General features: G+C 38.0%; 1 protein-coding gene across 1 annotated transcript; it reads right to left on the bottom strand.

The window, feature by feature from the left end:
• Positions 1 to 1,101: 1,101 nt before the first annotated feature.
• Positions 1,102 to 18,701, bottom strand: LOC121397639 (vomeronasal type-2 receptor 26-like). Its single transcript, XM_041574696.1, has 5 exons — positions 18,645 to 18,701; positions 15,189 to 15,980; positions 10,696 to 10,917; positions 7,403 to 7,526; positions 1,102 to 2,039 (listed from the first exon to the last, which is right to left on the bottom strand). The coding sequence occupies exons 1-5, from the start codon at positions 18,699 to 18,701 to the stop codon at positions 1,102 to 1,104; spliced, it is 2,133 nt and encodes a 710-aa protein (XP_041430630.1).
• Positions 18,702 to 19,030: the final 329 nt, after the last annotated feature.

Here is a 19,030-nt window from a genome sequence, read left to right as displayed (position 1 = left end):
GTTTGGGAGACACGCCGTCTACCTTTTGTTCTACTTAATAGGGTGTAGGGGTCACATACAGCACTGCTGCCTGACGCAAGCCGGTAAGACACGTGGATTGAGGGAAAAAGGACTTACCATCGTTCAAGATATAAGCAGGTGCTATCAGCCATAATACCATAGTGCATTTCCTGATCCAGTAGATGAAGCACTGAGGACTCCATATGAATGAGATAATGTGCATGGGGGGTATATAAGATCTCAAAGACCAAAATCCCAGTCCCTAAGATGCTTTTTGGCAAGCCTAATGCATTCCCAGGGCTAAAGGAAAACTTGCTTCAAATGAGAGCAAAAAACTGGAGCAGAAGGTCAAAAAGATGCCGGGGGGTGGGGTTGGGATTTTAAGACTTTGGGGAGGGTCCTTCTGATGGGAACAGTGGGGCGGGGCTATCCCAGTTTGACATGGAGATGGCCAGGGAAGAAAATTTCTCCAACTTTGGTTCCAGTTTTTTTCCCATAGACTTCCTTAGAGTTTTCTGAATTGAATATCAAATTGAATGTCATCCATGAATTTTCACCTTTCACCTTTTTCTCACTGAACTGAATCTGGCCCTTTTTTTTAATCAGTTCCCTTCTAAGGTGTGTCACTGCTGATTGCGGGTTAAATGACAAGAACAGTAAGTGCTTCTGATGAGTTCATGCTAAAATGTATTTTCTTGGCCCTTTATATTAGAATGATGCCGTGATAAGATTCTAGTGCTCAAGTGTAGCAACAATGCAAGTGCATCATAATACAAGTGTATCAGTTCCTACAAATCGGCATAATTTGACATAGACTACTGAATCTTTTTGTAGCAATTCCATGTTCCATGTTTACTTTTGAGTGTGAGTTTTGCACCAGAGCAGTTTTTTTTATATTTACTAGCACCCTTCCATGTATGATGGTTAACAGAATGATGGACACATTTTTCTAAATAGATTTGACCACCAGAAATGCCTTACAATAGATTCCACCCATGAGGCTAAATTTTAATTTAAAATGTTTCCTTAACTAGTAGCAACAATTTATTTTATATTCTTGACATAATGGCAAAAATGTAACTAATGATGCATATCATTAAACTATTTTAGTACTTTTATAGTAGATTGTACTGTATGGTTTACTTTTGATTCTACTAAATTAACTCTAGTGTTCACTGGTGGTTTAAAAAATATAATATAGCACTTTGGGATAAATATAAGGCACAAAAGTCCTGCACTGGAAAAAAGAATTGCAAATATCTCCACTGCTGCTAAATATTTGCCCGTGGTGCTCACATAGGCCGGAATGAAGGAGATCCACACACTACAGAACAGTAACATGCTGAAGGTTATATATTGCGCTTCATTAAACATGTCTGGTAATTTACGGGCAAGATAAGCAACAAAGAAACTAACAAAAGCCAACAAGGCAATGTAACCAACCATTATGTAAAAGGCACTAGATAATCCCTCATTGCACTGCAAAATCATCTTCCCCGTGTCAGAGTGAGTGTCATAGTCAGGGAACGGGGGAGAGATTATGAGCCAAAGTCCACAGATGAAAACCTCAGGTAGTGTACATAGAAGAAGAATATATTTAGGGACCCTGGTACCAACATAGTTTCTGAGCCTGCTTCCAGGTCTAGTGGCATTGAAGGCAATAATAACAGTAATGGTTTTCCCCAAAATGGAAGAAATACAAACAGCAAAGATGATCCCAAATGAAGTTTGTCTCAACAAACAAGTCACTCTTGTAGGCCTTCCAATAAATAGTAAGGAACAAAGAAAGGATATCATGAGGGAAAGAAGAAGAATGTAACTGAGCTCCTGATTATTGGCTTTCACAATGGGGCTTTTCCTGTATTTTAAAAAGATGCAAAAAACTGCAGCTGAGCATAAAGACAAAACGAAAGCAGCGGTGGTTAGAGCTACACCAAGAGGGTCAATATAAGAAAGGAAGTCAATGGTTCTCTTGATGCATTTATCTCTTCTCTCATTGGACCATTGGTCTTCAGGACATCTCATGCAATTCTCCATTTCTGAAACAAGAAAGATTATTTTACAGATCGGTCTTGATTCAATTCAATGTAATATGTTATTTTTCATATAATAAGGGGCAGATTTATCAAGGGTCAAAGTGAATTCGAGAGAATTTTTGAGGTTAAAAAATTTTAAATTCTAAGTAATTGTTTGGATACTTCAACCATCGAATAGGATACTACGACTTCGAATTTACTTTGAAAAAGTAAAATAGTTTGAATATTCAACCATTCGATAATCAAAGTACTGTTTCTTTAAAAAAAACTTCCAACACTTCGCCAAATTAAACCTGCCAAAGTGCTATGTTAGCCTATGGGGACCTTCTAGACCATTTTTCTAAGTCTTCACACATCGAATTTAAATCGTTCGATCATATGCTAAAATCGTTCGAATCGTTCGTTTCGAACGATTTAATCGTTCGATCAAATGATTTTACTTAGATCGTTCAATGGCCAAATTCGGTGAAAAATACCTCGACTTCGATATTCTAAGTATTTCAATAGTCAAATTTCGAAGTATTTATCTCTTCGAAATTCGACCCTTGATAAATCTGCCCCTTAGTGTTTGTTTTTGCATGTACCCAATTCAATTAATTGCCCTAAATTCTTATAGAGTTAACTGATTTTTTTCATTACTAAAGTTTTTACAAGCTAGCATCTCAATGTAACGGCTAGGAAGACTTAATTTTCACAATTCTTATTCATCCTGAAAAAGCATAATGAATGAAGTTTGTTGTGTTATCTTCCGGTTTCCCTTACACCAATTTGAACTGGCGGAAATGCTATCGTTTGTAACATTTTTGTCTCTTCTATTCTGACACAAGTGATGTAAGGGCAGTTACAACTAGGCCAATCTATATCTTCTTTCCATGTGTATTAAAATAATCTTTGTGGTACACATAATAATATTATGTAAGTATTAGTAAAAGTTGTTCTGTAGTATTCACCTGGTCTGCCATATAATTTTATTAGCCTGCATTTTACACAATATTGCAGTGAATAATCATCTGTTGATGGATCTCCAATTACCTGAACATATTAAAAATGATCAGCAAACTGAAGATCCTGCTGTTTAATCTGCAGATGCAGGACAATGTGGGCACCAGGTCCTCCAGCAAGTAATTCATGGACACTTCTCTTGTATTTTAAATGCTATATGACATCATACTAGGTTTATTGAGGTTCTAAATCTCAACAAAAACCTGTCTGTCGTCTGTGTTCCTTATTTTATTAGATTTTTTTATCTAGGTTGAAATAAAGCATGTTTGGACCTTTTAGACAGACTTATAGACACAACGGGGCAGATTTACTAAAGGGCGAAGAAGCCATAGCTAGCGAAAATTCCCCAGAAATCTCATCCGCAGGGACATCGCTAATTTACTTAATGGCGTAGATGACAATTCGCTAGCCAAAGAGACAGTCGCTAGTGCAGTTTTGCGCCGTATCACCAGGGGCATTTTAGCTCAGGTGAATGATTGTTAATCCACAAATTCACTAAAGTAAACTCTCGCCAGAGTTTCCTTCTTCACCGTAAACCAGTCGAACTGATAAGATGAAACTACATCCTCCTCAATATTATGTCAGTGACATCATATCCTGTATGCTGGAAATTTGTTGTAAAAAACGCTGGCATTTTTTTCATTTTTTATATGATATGCACAATATTGTTTAGAGTGCAAATTTATACAATCAAAAGTCCATTAAAAACACAGTAAACGTGAAATTTAAGCTAAAATGGTCATGTTGGTTGATTAAATGTTTTTAAAGGACACACCTACCTGGAATAGCAGACTTGGAGCACACAAGAATCTACAGCATGGAGTGTGCAAAGGCAGTCCCAAAAAACTCCTAGAAGTGCAAAGGCTTTTTATAGTATTTTCATGTCTGGGTGACGTTTACTGAAATATTAACTAGTTGTGAGGGTAACCAGACGCTATTTGCCACAAAAAAACTGTAATTAAGTATCATTAAACTGACGTTTGTTTGATGTAACTGATATCACGTGTTAACTTGTACAGATTATTATGTACACATTCCACAAAAACAGTATGTGAAACCAGAAACGACAATAACAAAGTCATGCAAAGTTTACCATTTCTTGCAAGTTTAATATCACAATGAATTGAATTCAGAAAGATTTCACATTACTATTCAGTGGTAAAGAAATATTTTCATACATTTATCACAAAATTTAATTGAATCTGGGTCGTTTTACAGATCAGTTCTGTGCAACTGGTGAACCCCCTTGTGTGGCCCCCACATGAATGTTGTGTCTGCTTACCTTGTGTAAGCTTTAAAAGGTATCAGTACTGACATTAACTGGCCCATGCATTGTTTAAACCTCAAATTCAGACGTTAAACTCCAGAACTGTTCACATCTTTAATCCCCCCGACACTGTTTACACCTATGACACCTCTATTGTTCACATCCCTAAAGCTCGGTACTCTTCACACCCCAGTTCCAGACTATAAATGCCCACATTGTTCCCCTGTTCACACCACACAAACTGCTGAAGGGGCACCAGGTCCTGATAATATTCCCTGCTCCTGCTGTATTCTGCCTGTCCTATGCTCTGTGTTCCATACTCTGCCTGTGCTTTGCTCCCTGTGTGTGTCATACTGATATAGGGGCAAATTCCCTAAGCGCCGAACGCTAGCGTCAATTCGCTAGCGTTGGGCATTTTCGTTACTTCGCAAATTCACTAACGAACGCTGGCGTAAATTCGCTAGTGTTACTTCGCACCCTTACGCCTGCCGAATTTTCGCTACGGACATAACTACGCAAATTCACTAACGCGCGCAGTGTACTGAACGCTACCTTTTACGCTAGACTTCCTTCGCCACCTCAGACCAGGCGAAGCGCAATAGAGTAGATGGGGATTGCTTCAAAAAAAGTTCAAATTTTTTCTAAGTCCCAAAAAACGCTGGCATGTTTTCTATATTATGGGTGATAGGCTGAAAAAGTTCGAAAAATTTTTTGGGGCTCCCCTCCTTCCCCCCTACATTTCCTAACTCATGGCAACTTAACTATACAGTGGGCACATGTGTAGGGCAAAATAAAAAAATTATTTGATGTTTTGAAGGTTTCCCAGGCATTTGTAGTGATTCTACGTATTCCTCCATTGAAATTTGAATTTGGCGCCGTATGCAAATTAACCATCGCTAGCGTAACTTCGCCTCGCTTAGCGAATCAACGCTAGCGCAACTTCGAAACCTTACGCTACCCCTGTGCGCAACTTCGGATTTTAGTGAATTTGCGGAGCGCTGGCGAAACTACGCCTGTCGAAGTGCGGTGAAGTTGCGCCTGGCGCAACTACGATTCTTAGTGAATTTGCCCCATAGAGTATCCATTCTGAATCTCCCACAAGTGTTATGTACAGAATATATCATGTCCGTCAGGACATTTTATGCAATTTTCATGTCTCAAAGAAAAAAAACTCTTCATTCATGCAACTGTGGTGCGGAAAGTAAATGTCCCCTAGTATAACCTTAGGATGGGGCTAAAAATGACTGAACTAATGTGTCATCCCTCACACCTACCATTTGTAGTGACACACTTGCCATTCATTTAATGTTACCAGTATTATGTAACCTCAGCTGACACCCATTAGGCATCATAAGGATCCTAGCAGATTCTTTTGGAAACCCACTAACCTCCATGAATAGGTATCACTTATAGAGAAAGAGGGAGAAAGTACAAGATCATCAAGAGACCTTGATGCCCATTCACACAGAATGTATTTCCCTTGTCTGGCTGAATTCTAGTACTCAAAGAAATAAAAATGTTAAATTAAAATATTACAAGTAGGAACATTGGGTTTAGATCCCAAGCTCCAAATTATCATCCAAATAGAGTAGAACACCACAATAACATATAAACGTGCACTTGGACAAAAGCTCCAACATACAGGCCAGTATTACAGTTCTTTATTTAAATATCATGTAGAAAGACAGCCTAATGCATTTCATGTCCATCTGGCACTTAAAGGAGAAGGAAAGTCATTTACACTTGGGGTGCCAAAAGTTAGGCACCCCGAAGTGGTTGTATTTACTTACCTGACACCCCGAGCTGGTACCCCTATCAGCAGAAACTGCACCAGGCTGGGGTTCTGCCAGCAAACACCACAGAGTGATCATTTTCTTCACTTCTTTGCTTTTCAAATTTCCTGGGACAGACTCATGCACAGTAGAACAAAATAGCTCAGCTTTTCACTCTACTGCACATGAGCAGCTACAAGCTGAAAGAAGAAGCAGGAGGAAGATCACTCAGTGGTGCTCACTTGAAAAAACCCCAGGCCAGTGAAGTTTTCTGCTGACTAGAGCACTGGCTCAGAGTGTCAGGTGAGTAACTACAACCACTTGGGGTACCTAACTTTTTCCCCCAAGAATAAAAAAACTTTCCTTCTCCTTTGCAAGTGTTATTGGCCACATGTCATTCAGTACTGTATGTAAAATGCAAAAAAGTACTTCATAAAAGTAAATGACCCCAATGTCTCCACCCATGGTGTTCCTTATCAAGTACAATCAATCAACAGACTAGAAAAAATAATTTGCAGCCCTCTTTTGATTTTGCTTTTTTAAAGGGCATGTAAAGGAAAAAAAATAAAATCCCATTTTTACTTTCTTTAATGAAAAAGAAACCTATCTCCAATATACTTTAATTAAAAAATGTGTACCGTTTTAATAAAAAACCTGACTGTATGCAGTGAAATTCTCCCTTCATTTACTGCTGTGGATAGGAATTGTCAGACGGTCCCTAACTGCTCTGCCAGGAAACAATCATACTTATGAACAGCAGGGGGAGCCCCTGCCTTACATCCCAGCCTTGCAGAACTCAATCAGCTTTGTTTGTTTCCCTGTCGAGCAGTCGGAGACAGGGAGTGTAGAGACAATGTAGAGATTTGTATTGGATTTTATTTTTTCCTTTACATCCCCTTTATTGTTTCCAACTCCAGCTGCAGGGACAAAGATCATGGAGCCAGATTTAAACAGATAAACTGGGATTCTATTTGGAGGATGATTTTTGCTGCAGCCACTGGTTCTGCAGAGTTGGAGAAAGTTTGTATTTAAACAATAAAAAAACTATAAAATCCACATTAGATTACATGACAACACAGGACCCAGTGCAGTCTGTATATTCTGATTATTAATCAGTCTTGCTGTATCGCCTTCTGTCAGATATTATTTGACTAGTGCTGTTGAATGCATTGAAGTCTATACGAAACCATTTTTTGATGCGCAAGGCGGCACAATGAAATTCACCTATTGGAGTCAATGACTGTCATTCTTGTGGCAAAACTTGCTCATCACTAGCTCCTACACCTCCTCAAGCAACTTGCCATACAACATTCAGCATTACTTACCTGGGAATGGGGATATTTCTCCTTCCGAGCACTGAACACACTCATAACAGCAAGGTTGTTTTCCTTCCACAGAAGCTTTCCTGTAACCAGGGAGACAGCGGGCGCTGCAATTTGAGACAGGAATCTACCCATTCAAATAGAAATTTTTTAAAAGAGAATACAAATCATAATTAAGTTCCAACTTTACCACAAAGGTATACAAACAAAAGATCATTTAAAGGGGTCTTCAACAGTTTTATAATGTTGAAGTTCAAAGGACATGTAAACCCCCCACAAAATATGTAATCAGTAAACAGCCTCCCACATTTGTTAATATGTTAATGGTAAAGCTTCAGCATCAACGTAGTTACTTAGGAATCCTTCTCCTACTCTTACCCACTCGACCTTTGCAAATTTACTTTGGCTGTTGGCTACTGACCATGCTCAGTTCTTCTCATCTCAAATTACTAAACACGCCTTCCAGTCTAGCAGCCAATGAAGAGATGTCATTGTTTTTTCTCATAACCTCCTCTCTTAAATCTGAGCTCAGCATAACCATTACAGTGCACAATCCAAGCAGGACTTTTTATCAAAGTAACTTCAGCCCAAATAGACCTGCATTATTTGAACTTGACTGCGCTCATGTGCTGTTTGCAGATGAAAATTGTCACTGGTGATGTGACAGAGAGAAAATGGCCGCCAGGTGAAACCTGCTATTTGTTTTAGGAAAATGTTATGGTGCTGGCAGAGATAGGGGGTATATGCAGTACAAATGATACAGTTCAGGTGGGGAAGATGTGCCCAAATTATATACATACTGTAGTTGGAAAATGTAGGGTTTACAAGTCCTCTAAATTTTCATTTTTAATGTCTTTTTGAAGCAACTCTAGGAGGGGGCATCACCAACTCTGTAAACTGTTCTAAACTGATTAGTTGAAACATTGTTTTTATCTTTGGCACTGTAAGCAAAATCCATGAATTTAATTGAAGACAGCTGTTATTATGGATGCCATAGTTGCTAGAGAGATTGATCAACTATTAGCACATTGTAACACTTCAAAGAACCTGGATAACTGAGGTGCCAAATTTAATTTTGGAAAAACAGTCAACAATAAAAAATGGAAAACAACTAAAAAGAGACTTTATCTGAGCTGAAAAAGGTGTTTGAAAGCTGAAAAAACCCTTAAAGAACAACAATAATATTTATTCAGTCCACAGTGGTGGTCACGGGTTCTAGACCTTTCTCAAGGACCTGTGTATCCCCAGAAGTATACCTGTTCTTAAAAGACCCATTGCAGAACTATTCACATTTTTATACTTTTAGGGGTTATTTATTAAAGTCTGAAGACCAAAAACTCGAAAAATAATGTTTTTTTTTACTATAAAATCTTTTTTGAGATTTATTATACCCCAAGGATGGAAAAAGTCTGAATCTGAAAATACAGTATCTCAGACCTAGCGAGATTGTATATGTCAATTGGAGAGGTCCCTATGCTTTTTGGAATAAATCCAACCACTGTATATCAGACTTTTCGGAATTGGTATACACCTTTTTTTTGTTTATTCAAAAATGGACTAGATTGCTAGCCATTATACTCCATTGTATAGCCTAGAAGGGAGTGCTGGCTGATCAAACCTTGGTGTACATATACAGGTATGGGAACTGTTATCCAGAATGCTCGGGACCTGGAGTTTTCCGGTTAATGGATCTTTCTGTAATTTGGGTCTTCATACTTTAAGGAGGGTATTTACTAAACTCCGAATGCAAAAATCACAAAAAAAATCGTGAAATTTTATATAAAATCGAACTTTTAAAAAATATCACAAAATTTTCAGAATTTATTTATTATATATAACCCGAGGATGGAAAAGATCGTGAAAATCATATTTTTTCCACAGACAACATTTTCGGGAAAGTGCATTAATAAGCCCAAAAAAACCCGTGCAGATTTGGTCTGAGTTTTTTTCAGAAAGTATTGAGATAAATTCGGACTTTGATAAATAACCCCCTAAGTCTACATGAAAATCATATTAACATTTAATAAACCCAATAGGCTAATATTGCTTCCAATAAGGATTAATTACAGTATATCTTAGTTGGGATCAAGTACAAGCTACTGTTTTATTATTACAGAGAAAAAGGAAATCATTTTTAAACATTTGGATTATTTGAATAAAATGGAGACTGCCATTCGGAGCTTTCTGGATAATGGGTTTCCAGATAACAAATCCCATACCAATACATTAGAGTGCCAGCATTCAGTGTTATATACAAAACTGTAGGAGCAGATTTATTAAGGGTCGCAGTGAAAATTCTAATTTTCAAATTTTTTTTTGTCAAAACTCTCAAATTGGAATTGTGAATTATCCAAACTCGATTTGAGTTTTAATTAGACTTTCAATTTCGTCATTTACCATACTCTGGCCCTTTAAGAACTCAAATTTGATTATTTACCACCTAAAACCTGCTGAATTACTATATACGTCAATGGAAGAGGTCCCAGGGATCAATTTGATGACGTTTGTCTTCCTGACATTTGACTTTTTTTTTGGCTCATTTAAAATTGTTCGAGTTTAAAAAATTTGATATTACTAATAAATTTTGACTAGTCAAATGTATGGGAGTTTAGGAGAGTTTAACAAAACTGACATGAGTTCGACCCTTGATAAATGTGCATGTGTGTGTGTTTGTATGTGTATATTTTCATGACCTTCATCAGATGCAGTAATTATGAAAAATCTGCCTCTTAGGGCAAAGACACACACTGCTATTTCGGGAGATCAGTCGCCCAACGACAAATCGTTTCTACTTCGGGCGACTAATCTCCCGCTGGCTAGAATGTAAATCGCCGGCGGGATGGGTCTTGGAACATTCATTTTCTGAAGTCGCCCTAGGTTACCTCACATGAAAACTTTGGGCAACTTGGGAAAGCCGAAGCGATCCGAGTGCCATCCCGTCACCGATTTACGTTCTAGCCGGCGGGAAGGTAATGAGTTTCTGTGACCTGAAATTTCAATTGATTTTGATAGCTACTGCCTGTGCCATAATGCAAAATTTTTACTATATTTTGACTATATAATTTGACTATACAGTCACTATACATATCACTGAACACACTCCTGGAACGTATATACACTACTGCGCCAGGCTTCGTATGTTCAAGTGCCAGACTTCAGTGGTGCCAGACATGAGCAGTAGGTGTGTGTGCTTGTGTGTGTACAATCTGTATAACTGTAATCACTAAACATATTAAGAAAAATCTATGTAAATGCCTTGCAATGACTTTCACGTCCCATATAAATATATGCCATACCCCATTAAACGCAGCTGGCCAAAAGATAGCCTCTTTGTCAATGGTAAGTTCTGGAGATTGAGATGAATTGAAGATCCCGACATGTCTGGTAGTAATTGTTCGATTCTGGAAAGAGTTCCAGTTTATTATATCAAAATGCCCCCGGATTTCTCCTTTCTCGTTAAAGAAAATATCATCCCCAGGGTCTGTTCTGAAATGGATTTTCTTGAGCTGGTTGTTTAACTGCAATAAAAAAAAAATGACCTGTTTAAAATGGTTTTAAAGTAGACACAACAAAGCCCAAGAAAGCTTCATTCTAGAAATTTTGGAAAGACAGTTAATTTCTTTGTCATTTGTTTAATTGTCAGTTGTGATCCCTGGTGCCCTTTGGTCCTCTGCAGCATTTTGACAATTTGTCCAGTTCACTGAACTGCACCAGTTGAACTTCGGGAACACTCGGACTCATGAAACTGGCATCTCTGTGCATATCTGCTGAGATACTGTATCCACCCAACTTCTACTTGACAAAAAAAATACAGAGGCTTACAAGCTGAAAGTGCGGGAAATATTGTATATTCCCTATGAAATGTATTGTGAGGAAAGTGGTATTGTACTATCCCATAAATCTATAGGCTCGTTCCCCTACAGTAGCTTCAAATAATTCTAACTGGTGCCAGCACATTCCCTGGTGAAGATGGAACTGCACATACAGTATGTGGCATCCTATAGCCAACTATGGGGCAAATTCGCTAATATGCGAAGTTGCGCCAGGCGCAACTTCGCCGCGATTCGCCGCACTTCGCCAGGCGTAGTTTCGCCAGCGCTCCGCAAATTCACTAAAATCCGAAGTTGCGCTCGAGGTAGCGTAAGGTTGCGAAGTTGCGCTAGCGTTGATTCGCTATGTAAAGCGAAGTTACGCTAGCGAAGGCTAATTTGCATATGGGGCAAAATTCAAATTTCAATGGAGGAACACGTATCTGCACTACAAATGCCAAGAAAACCTTCAAATCAGCAAATAAAAATGTTATTTTGCCCTACACATGTGCACACTGTCTAGGTAAGTTGCCATGAGTCAGGAAATGTAGGGGGGAAGGAGGGGAGCCCCAAAAAATGTTTCGATCTTTTTCAGCCTATCATCCATCATGTAGAAAACACTGAGGTGGTGAAGGAAGTCTAGCGTAAAAGGTAGCGTTCAGTACACTGCGCGCGAATTTGCGTAGTTACGTCGCTAGCGAAAATTCGCCTGGCATAAGGGTGCGAAGTAACACTAGCGAAACTACGCCAGCGTTCGTTAGTGAATTTGCGCAGTAACGAAAATGACAAACGCTAGCGAATTAACGCTAGCGTTCGGCGCTTAGTGAATTTGCCCCTATCTTTTAATGGACATTCTCCTTAAAATTATTTAGGACCAACTTTAGATTCGTAGGTCTTATTATAGTTATTCTGGCTGGTGCCTACCTAGCAAGTTGCATAAATTGTCGCATAATGTCATATTTGATTCATTCAGTAATGCTGTTTTTTAAAACGACCTCATTCTACTGAAATGATCTTTGGTTTTTAATTTAATCCACTATAAAAGTTATATTATTATAATACACAAAAGCCGTGAATATCCTGTACATTATATCCTTATAAACGCTAGTGATGTCCTCGGTTATAAATGAAGCTTAGTAATGTCATTTTTTGTCACATGACTCACTAAAACTTGTTTATTATAATAAATAAAGTAACCATTGTTAGAAAATATGATGATTTTAGAAGTAACCTCGGTTAAAAAACACTCGGCCTTTGGCCTCGTACTTTTATATGGTCATGGAACTCCTATGTGACTTATAAAATCCTTATATTTTAAAATAAGTTATACTTTATTCACTATTTATTATAGTATTGCTGATTGTACATAATAAGCATGACCTTAAAATAGTAAGATCACTTTAGAGGGATCTGTTCAATTTTCTTTTTCTCTTTTGGTTTATGTTTTAATTAAATTTGTACTTTGAAAATCATTCTGTTTGGGCTTATATTTGGAGGTAATAGGCGCTAGAGATGGGCAAATTTTTTCGCCTTATTTCGCCAGAATAATGACACTCATAGATTTGTATGGCGTTGAGTGTCAAAATAGAAATACGCGCGTCAAAAATATTTTTGCCGCACAACAAAATTGTTTTGATGCCCATGGTGGGACATTCACTAAGATTCGTAGTTGCGCTGGCGTCCGCTTCGACCGCACTTCGCCAGGCATATTTTCACTAGCGCTCCGCAAATTCACTAAAATCCGAAGTTGCGCTCAGGGGTAGCGTAAGGTTGCGAAGTTGCACTAGCGTTAATTCGCCAAGCGAAGCGAAGTTACACTAGCGATGGTTAATTTGCATACGGCGCCAAATTCTATTTCCAATGGAAGTATTCGTAGCAGAACTACACAAGCCTGGGAAACAGCAAATAACATTTTTATTTTTCCCTATACATGTGCCCACTGTTTAGTTAAGTTGCCATGAGTTAGGAAATGTAGGGGGGAAGGAGGGGAGCCCCAAAAAAATTTTTTTTCACCCATAATAAAGAAAAAACGCCAGCGTTTTTTGGGACTTAGAAAATTTTTTAACTTTTTTTGAAGCAATCCCTATCTATTCTACTGCACTTCACCTGGTCTGAGGAGGCAAAGGAAGTCTAGCGTAAAAGGTAGAGTTCAGAACAATGTGCGCGTTAGTGAATTTGCCTTGTTACGTCCGTTGCGCAAATTCGGCGTAAGGGTGTGAAGTAACACAAGCGAAGTTACGCCAGCGTTCGTTAGTGAATTTGAGAAGTAACGAAAATGCGAATTCACGCTAGCGTTAGGCGCTTCAGCGCTTAGTGAATTTGCCCCATAGACTTTAATGGGCGTCGGCGACATTTCGCCGGCAGCAAATATTTGGCGAAACTAAACGGGACAAATTCGCCCATCCCTAATAGGCGCTAATGTTATTCCATACAATTCCATAACCATGAAGGTATGCTTATAGTAATATATTGCATTTACTGACTTCAGCCTGTATGATTTGTGTATTGTGTATTGAAAGAAAATTTTTCAAATAAATTAAAGCTAGATGAAAGATCTATGTTGTATTGTGAGGCAAACTTTCATATTTCCCAACATCCCCTGGCAAAACTCGGATTGGTTTCTACAGCTAAAATTGCTATTACTAAAATAAACCTTTATAATAAAAGATCATTACTCAGGAGTGAGAATATTGCTCTAAGGGTTTTTTTTATAAAAAAAAAAAAAAAAGTTTGCGATTTTACTCGAGTCAAGAAAAAACTTGGTGAAAAATGCGCAAATACTTTCTGAAACGATTAATAGTTATTATTTTTCAAAGAAATGAAGCACGAAAGTCCCCTGGCAAAATTTGGCGAGTAAAAGCTGCTAAGGTTCTGTAGAAGTGAATTAGAACAGTCTCAAACTATTTTATTTATTTTTCCATTGGCTGAAAACAATTGAGATTTTTTGCCTCATTGAAAGAATTATGAATAATGTGATTCTCACTGGTGTGCTACTTCTTATCTAAGAAAAACTAAGAACGGTATTATTCTGTTTTTTTCTTAAATAAGGTAGCTTTAATTCAAGGGAAAAAAACGCAAAGGTCTTGTGTTGTTTCTCACTTTTTTAGCCCCCTTCCTTATTTCTTTCAATATCGAATGCGATCAAGCAGCGTCAGACCCCAGTCCCAAAGTCTTCTGTTCCCTAGCCCCTCCCCCCATGGTTGAGTAGCTTTATCCGTTGCTTTACAGATGCAACCAGGTTCAGGGAGGGAGGTGATGAGGAGTCCAGGGAGTGGAGTGGGGTTGTTTTCTCTGGAAAAAAGGCGCTTGCGAGGGGACATGATTACACTTTACAAGTACATTAGAGGACATTATAGACAAATAGCAGGGGACCTTTTTACCCATAAAGTGGATCACCGTACCAGAGGCCTCCCCTTTAGACTAGAAGAAAAGAACTTTCATTTGAAGCAACGTAGAGGGATCTTCACAGTCAGGACAGTGAGGTTGTGGAATGCACTGCCGGGTGATGTTGTGATGCTGATTCAGTTAATGACTATAAGAGGGACTTGGATGATTTTTTGGACAGACAGAATATCAAAGGCTATTGTGATACTAAACTCTATAGTTAGTATAGGTATGGGTATATAGAATTTATGTGAAAGTAGGGAGGGGTGTGTGTATGGATACTGGGTTTTCATTTGGAGGGGTTGAACTTGATGGACTTTGTCTTTTTTCAACCCGATTTAACTTTGTAACTATGAGTGGGTCTAGGCAAGCTGACCCTGTCCCCAAGTTAGTGGGTAAATAAAATACACTTCACACACTGATTTTTTTGGGTTAAAATAAATGCAAACCTATGCATAAGCAACTTAACACCTGTGATGGCCTCTTTTATAAGAACTAGAAGTACAAAGGGATCCTGTTTTGAATAATAATACACATATGTGTGTGCTTCTAAATGCTTCTTATTTTAATTACTTTTAATATGAGAAATAGTATACCTGTGTTTGCATGAGGCCATTTGGAGTTTTATCAGAATACAATATATTTCCACCAGTGGTTTTATCAGTATACAGAGCATGAAGTGCATGGGCCACAGCATATACAGCAATGTACATATAGTATGTTAATCTAAAATAACCTGCATTAAATCCATATGGCTGTAGTGTATCATTGGCATCACATATACGGTAGGATTGGAATGATGGCTTAGCAAAAGCTGGTTCATAGCAACCAAACACCTTTAACCAAATTGCAGCAGTAAATGGGTCTTTAGGAAAACTTAAAGGATTCACTTTGTAAAGAAAATCTCGTAGACCGGGTATGTTTCCTTGATGAAAGAGTATAACAAGGGATCCATTAAATGCCCTACTATAAAAATTCTGCGAAGTTGATGACAAAGGAGATAGTATCAGCCACTCCACATTATTTGAGTTATGTAGAAGGTAAGCAAACATCAGAAACATTACTGTTTTACTATAAACGATGACAACATTGGCGTTCGACTTCCTTGTGGCATTTAAAGCATAGCTATTACTTCTAAGGTCCCTTTCGCTAATCTGAACAAAAAAAGCTACACAGATTCCATTCTTAATGATCTCATTCTTCATTTCTTCACTGGCTTTCCGGTGACTGTCATCATCAGAGGATATCATCCCTACCCAGTTCCAATTAAAAGTCTTGATGAGTTGGATGATCACTTTGGACTGGGCAGTTTCACTTGGCACTGTACGGTAGAATAATGGAAAGCGGATTCTGTCACTGAATGCAGGATCCACAGCTCCGTAACTCACCTGGGTAACAAATACATATATTTGTAATTTACAAAATGATATCTGTTTATATGTTGACAATATGGATTAAACAGAATTGTTTTACAACATCCTAAAGAAAATATCTAAATGAATGAATGGAGATGGAAGAGACCTAATGTAGAACTTTCACTTCAGTAGCATAAAATTTCAGTATTGATTTAGTACTACAAAACATTTATTTACCACTGAGCAGCGTTGCGCAATGTGTTGTTATAATAATAGTATTTAGTCTAATCTTTAGTCAGCCAGTTTTATACCATATCTAACTTTTTGTTCCTACTTTTTATTAACCAAGAAACTTCCTATTATGTTACATTTTGCAAAATTAATGTAAGGACCATCTGGGATTTGAACACTTGGGACTGGGGTTGCTGGACTTTAGGTGCACAGTAGGTGCACTTACCAAGTGAACCACTGGAGGCTCTTGGGGCTGCTCCTGATCCTGTTATAGTGATCCTGTATCTTGTTACGTTTCCAGTTTGTCTCCTCCCTTCTTGTTACCCTCATGTGTTATTTGTTCTCTAATCAATTGCCCTTTATAAACCACGCCAGTCATTGAATGTATTCTGTTTGTTCCTGACCTGCTGACCTAAACCTTGAAAACCTTGAATGTGTTTGAATCTGAATGTGTTTGGTTTTGTTCCTGAATCTGTTCCTGGATATTCCAAGTTCCTGAATCTTGTTCCTGTGTTTTTGTTCCAGCTTTTCATTGCCTGCCTGGTAAAGACTTTATTTTTGACCTGTTCCTGTTTTGCTTCAGTTCCATTAAATCCTGTATATTTCACCATGCCTGCTTCAAGTATTTGTGGCTTTTTCCCTGGGCTTCCACCACACGTACTGCCAAGTGTGAATTTAACTCCTGTTGCAGCGGTTTCCCGCTGTGAATGTTACAATTATATTTTAATGATTCCATTGATAGTGAGAATGCGGACCTGTTGCTTTACTAAGGTACAGAACTTTGCTCTTGCCAATAGATTGGACATATACAAGCATTGGAAACAGCAGCAGCTACAGTCTGCACTTGTTTGGAACTTCACCAAAGTCATTTGAAAGAGAAATCTTATTAAGAACAAACTGATTTTAGTTAGTAATGAAAGAACTTTCTAGTTTGGTACACTTTTGCTAAAAAAATATGCAATTTTGCTAGTGGCAAAGAATTTTTTAATGAAGCTACATGAACTTTGACTTGCACTCTTTTTTTCTCTTTTGCACATGAAAAAACCGAAAAATAAACTCGGATGACATTTTTTTTTTATTAGTCTTTGATTCTGGCATCGTACATAGGTTTATGCATATTTACTGCTTAGTTAGTTAACCAAAGTAGTTTACATTTCTTCATTGATGCTAATCAAAGGTAGAGTAAAGATAGGAAAAGAAAGGAAAAAAGTGATACAAAAGAGGGGGAGTGGGTTTCTAATGCCATTTTTATCTCCTATTTGTCTTCAACATCAAGAAATAGGATGAGAGCCCTCCCCAGCCACTCACTGTCTATCTACTGAGCTATCTGGGTACTTTATTTAGAAGTAGGCAACATGGGAGCCTTTTTTCATGTGAAGAACAGTTGTAGTATAGTGGAAAGCTGACACACGGAGTGGCAAATTATACAGAAAGGGTGGCATGATATGGCAGGACAATCCTGACCATGCACAGCTATGCTAGTGGAAATCCCATTCTTCATCAATGGAGTAAAAATGGATTACAAACCATACATGATATACTAGATGACAAATATTCAGTTTTTTCCCAAACTAAACATATAGAAAAAATTTCCATTTACACAACCACATATATATTTAAGATTACAAATCATCCACTTCGCAAATTACATAATAAAACAATTAACGGACAGAGACAGAGATAACCCATTCAAAAAAATTTGGAAAAAATAAAGACATAAAACCTACAACTTCAAACATATACCAATCCTTTAGACCAGGGATCCCCAACCTTTTGAGCCCGTGAGCAACATTTAGAAGTAAAAGGAGTTGGGGAGCAACACAAGCATGAAAAATGTTCTTGGGTTGCCAGATAAGGGCTGTGATTGGCCATTTGGTGGCCTCTACTTGGACTGGCAGCCTACAGGAGACTCTGTTTGGCAGTACGTCTGGTTTTTATACAACCAAAACTTGCCTCCAAGCCTGGAATTCAAAAATAATCACCTGCTTTGAGGCCACTGGGAGCAACATCCAAGGGGCTGGAGAGCCACATGTTACTCACGAGCTACTGGTTGGGGATCACTGCTTTAGACCATTAATAGAGATAGAAAATGAAGACAAACCTAGCTTCAAATGAATCAGTGAGATCCCTAACAGCATGTTATCAGACATTTTAAAACAACATACAAACATAATGAAGCTACTCCCAGCAAGCAGATACCAGGAAATGTCACTTCAAATTCTTTAAGATTCATATTTAATTCCAATTAGAAGGTATAAAATGGGTAATCTCTCCTCAGATAAAAGCTTAAGATACCGCTGCCCTAAAGCTGATCTAATACAATGGTTAAATACAGATCCCCCATCATTAACAGTGACAAAACAAAAATTACATCATATCTTCCACATGGACTGGTTAGAAACAACTACTAGAAAAGAACATAATACAACACAATTTTTCAATACATGGACAACCTACATAACACACCTTCGACAACAACTCAGACACTTTACGATCTTTACTTTTAGACATACTGTACATCATGGTACGACATGGAAACCATAGAAGAACATCAATTGGTCATGGAATCATCCCAATACCTAAACAACATATAGCAAGAAGGGGAACAATCAGGCTGTGCACCTCCCAGGAGTCACCAAGTTAACTGATTACTGGCTTCCTATCTAAGTAATTCTTCATAGGGTCTGTAGATATACATATTTATAACAAACAAGGGAAAGTTGTGCTCACTACTAATTTTTAAAACCATTAGGCAGCTTAAATATATTGCAATATATGGACAAACAATCCCTGTTTTGTTTAAAGGGTAAGGCATTTTTTAGTAGCAGTATGCACAAAATGTCTCTGTCTTA

Source organism: Xenopus laevis, chromosome 8S (genome assembly GCF_017654675.1).
Source record: "Xenopus laevis strain J_2021 chromosome 8S, Xenopus_laevis_v10.1, whole genome shotgun sequence".
Taxonomy (NCBI): Eukaryota; Metazoa; Chordata; class Amphibia; order Anura; family Pipidae; genus Xenopus; species Xenopus laevis.
The sequence above is the reverse complement of the archived record's forward strand: the minus strand, read 5'-3'. Positions and strand labels throughout refer to the sequence as shown.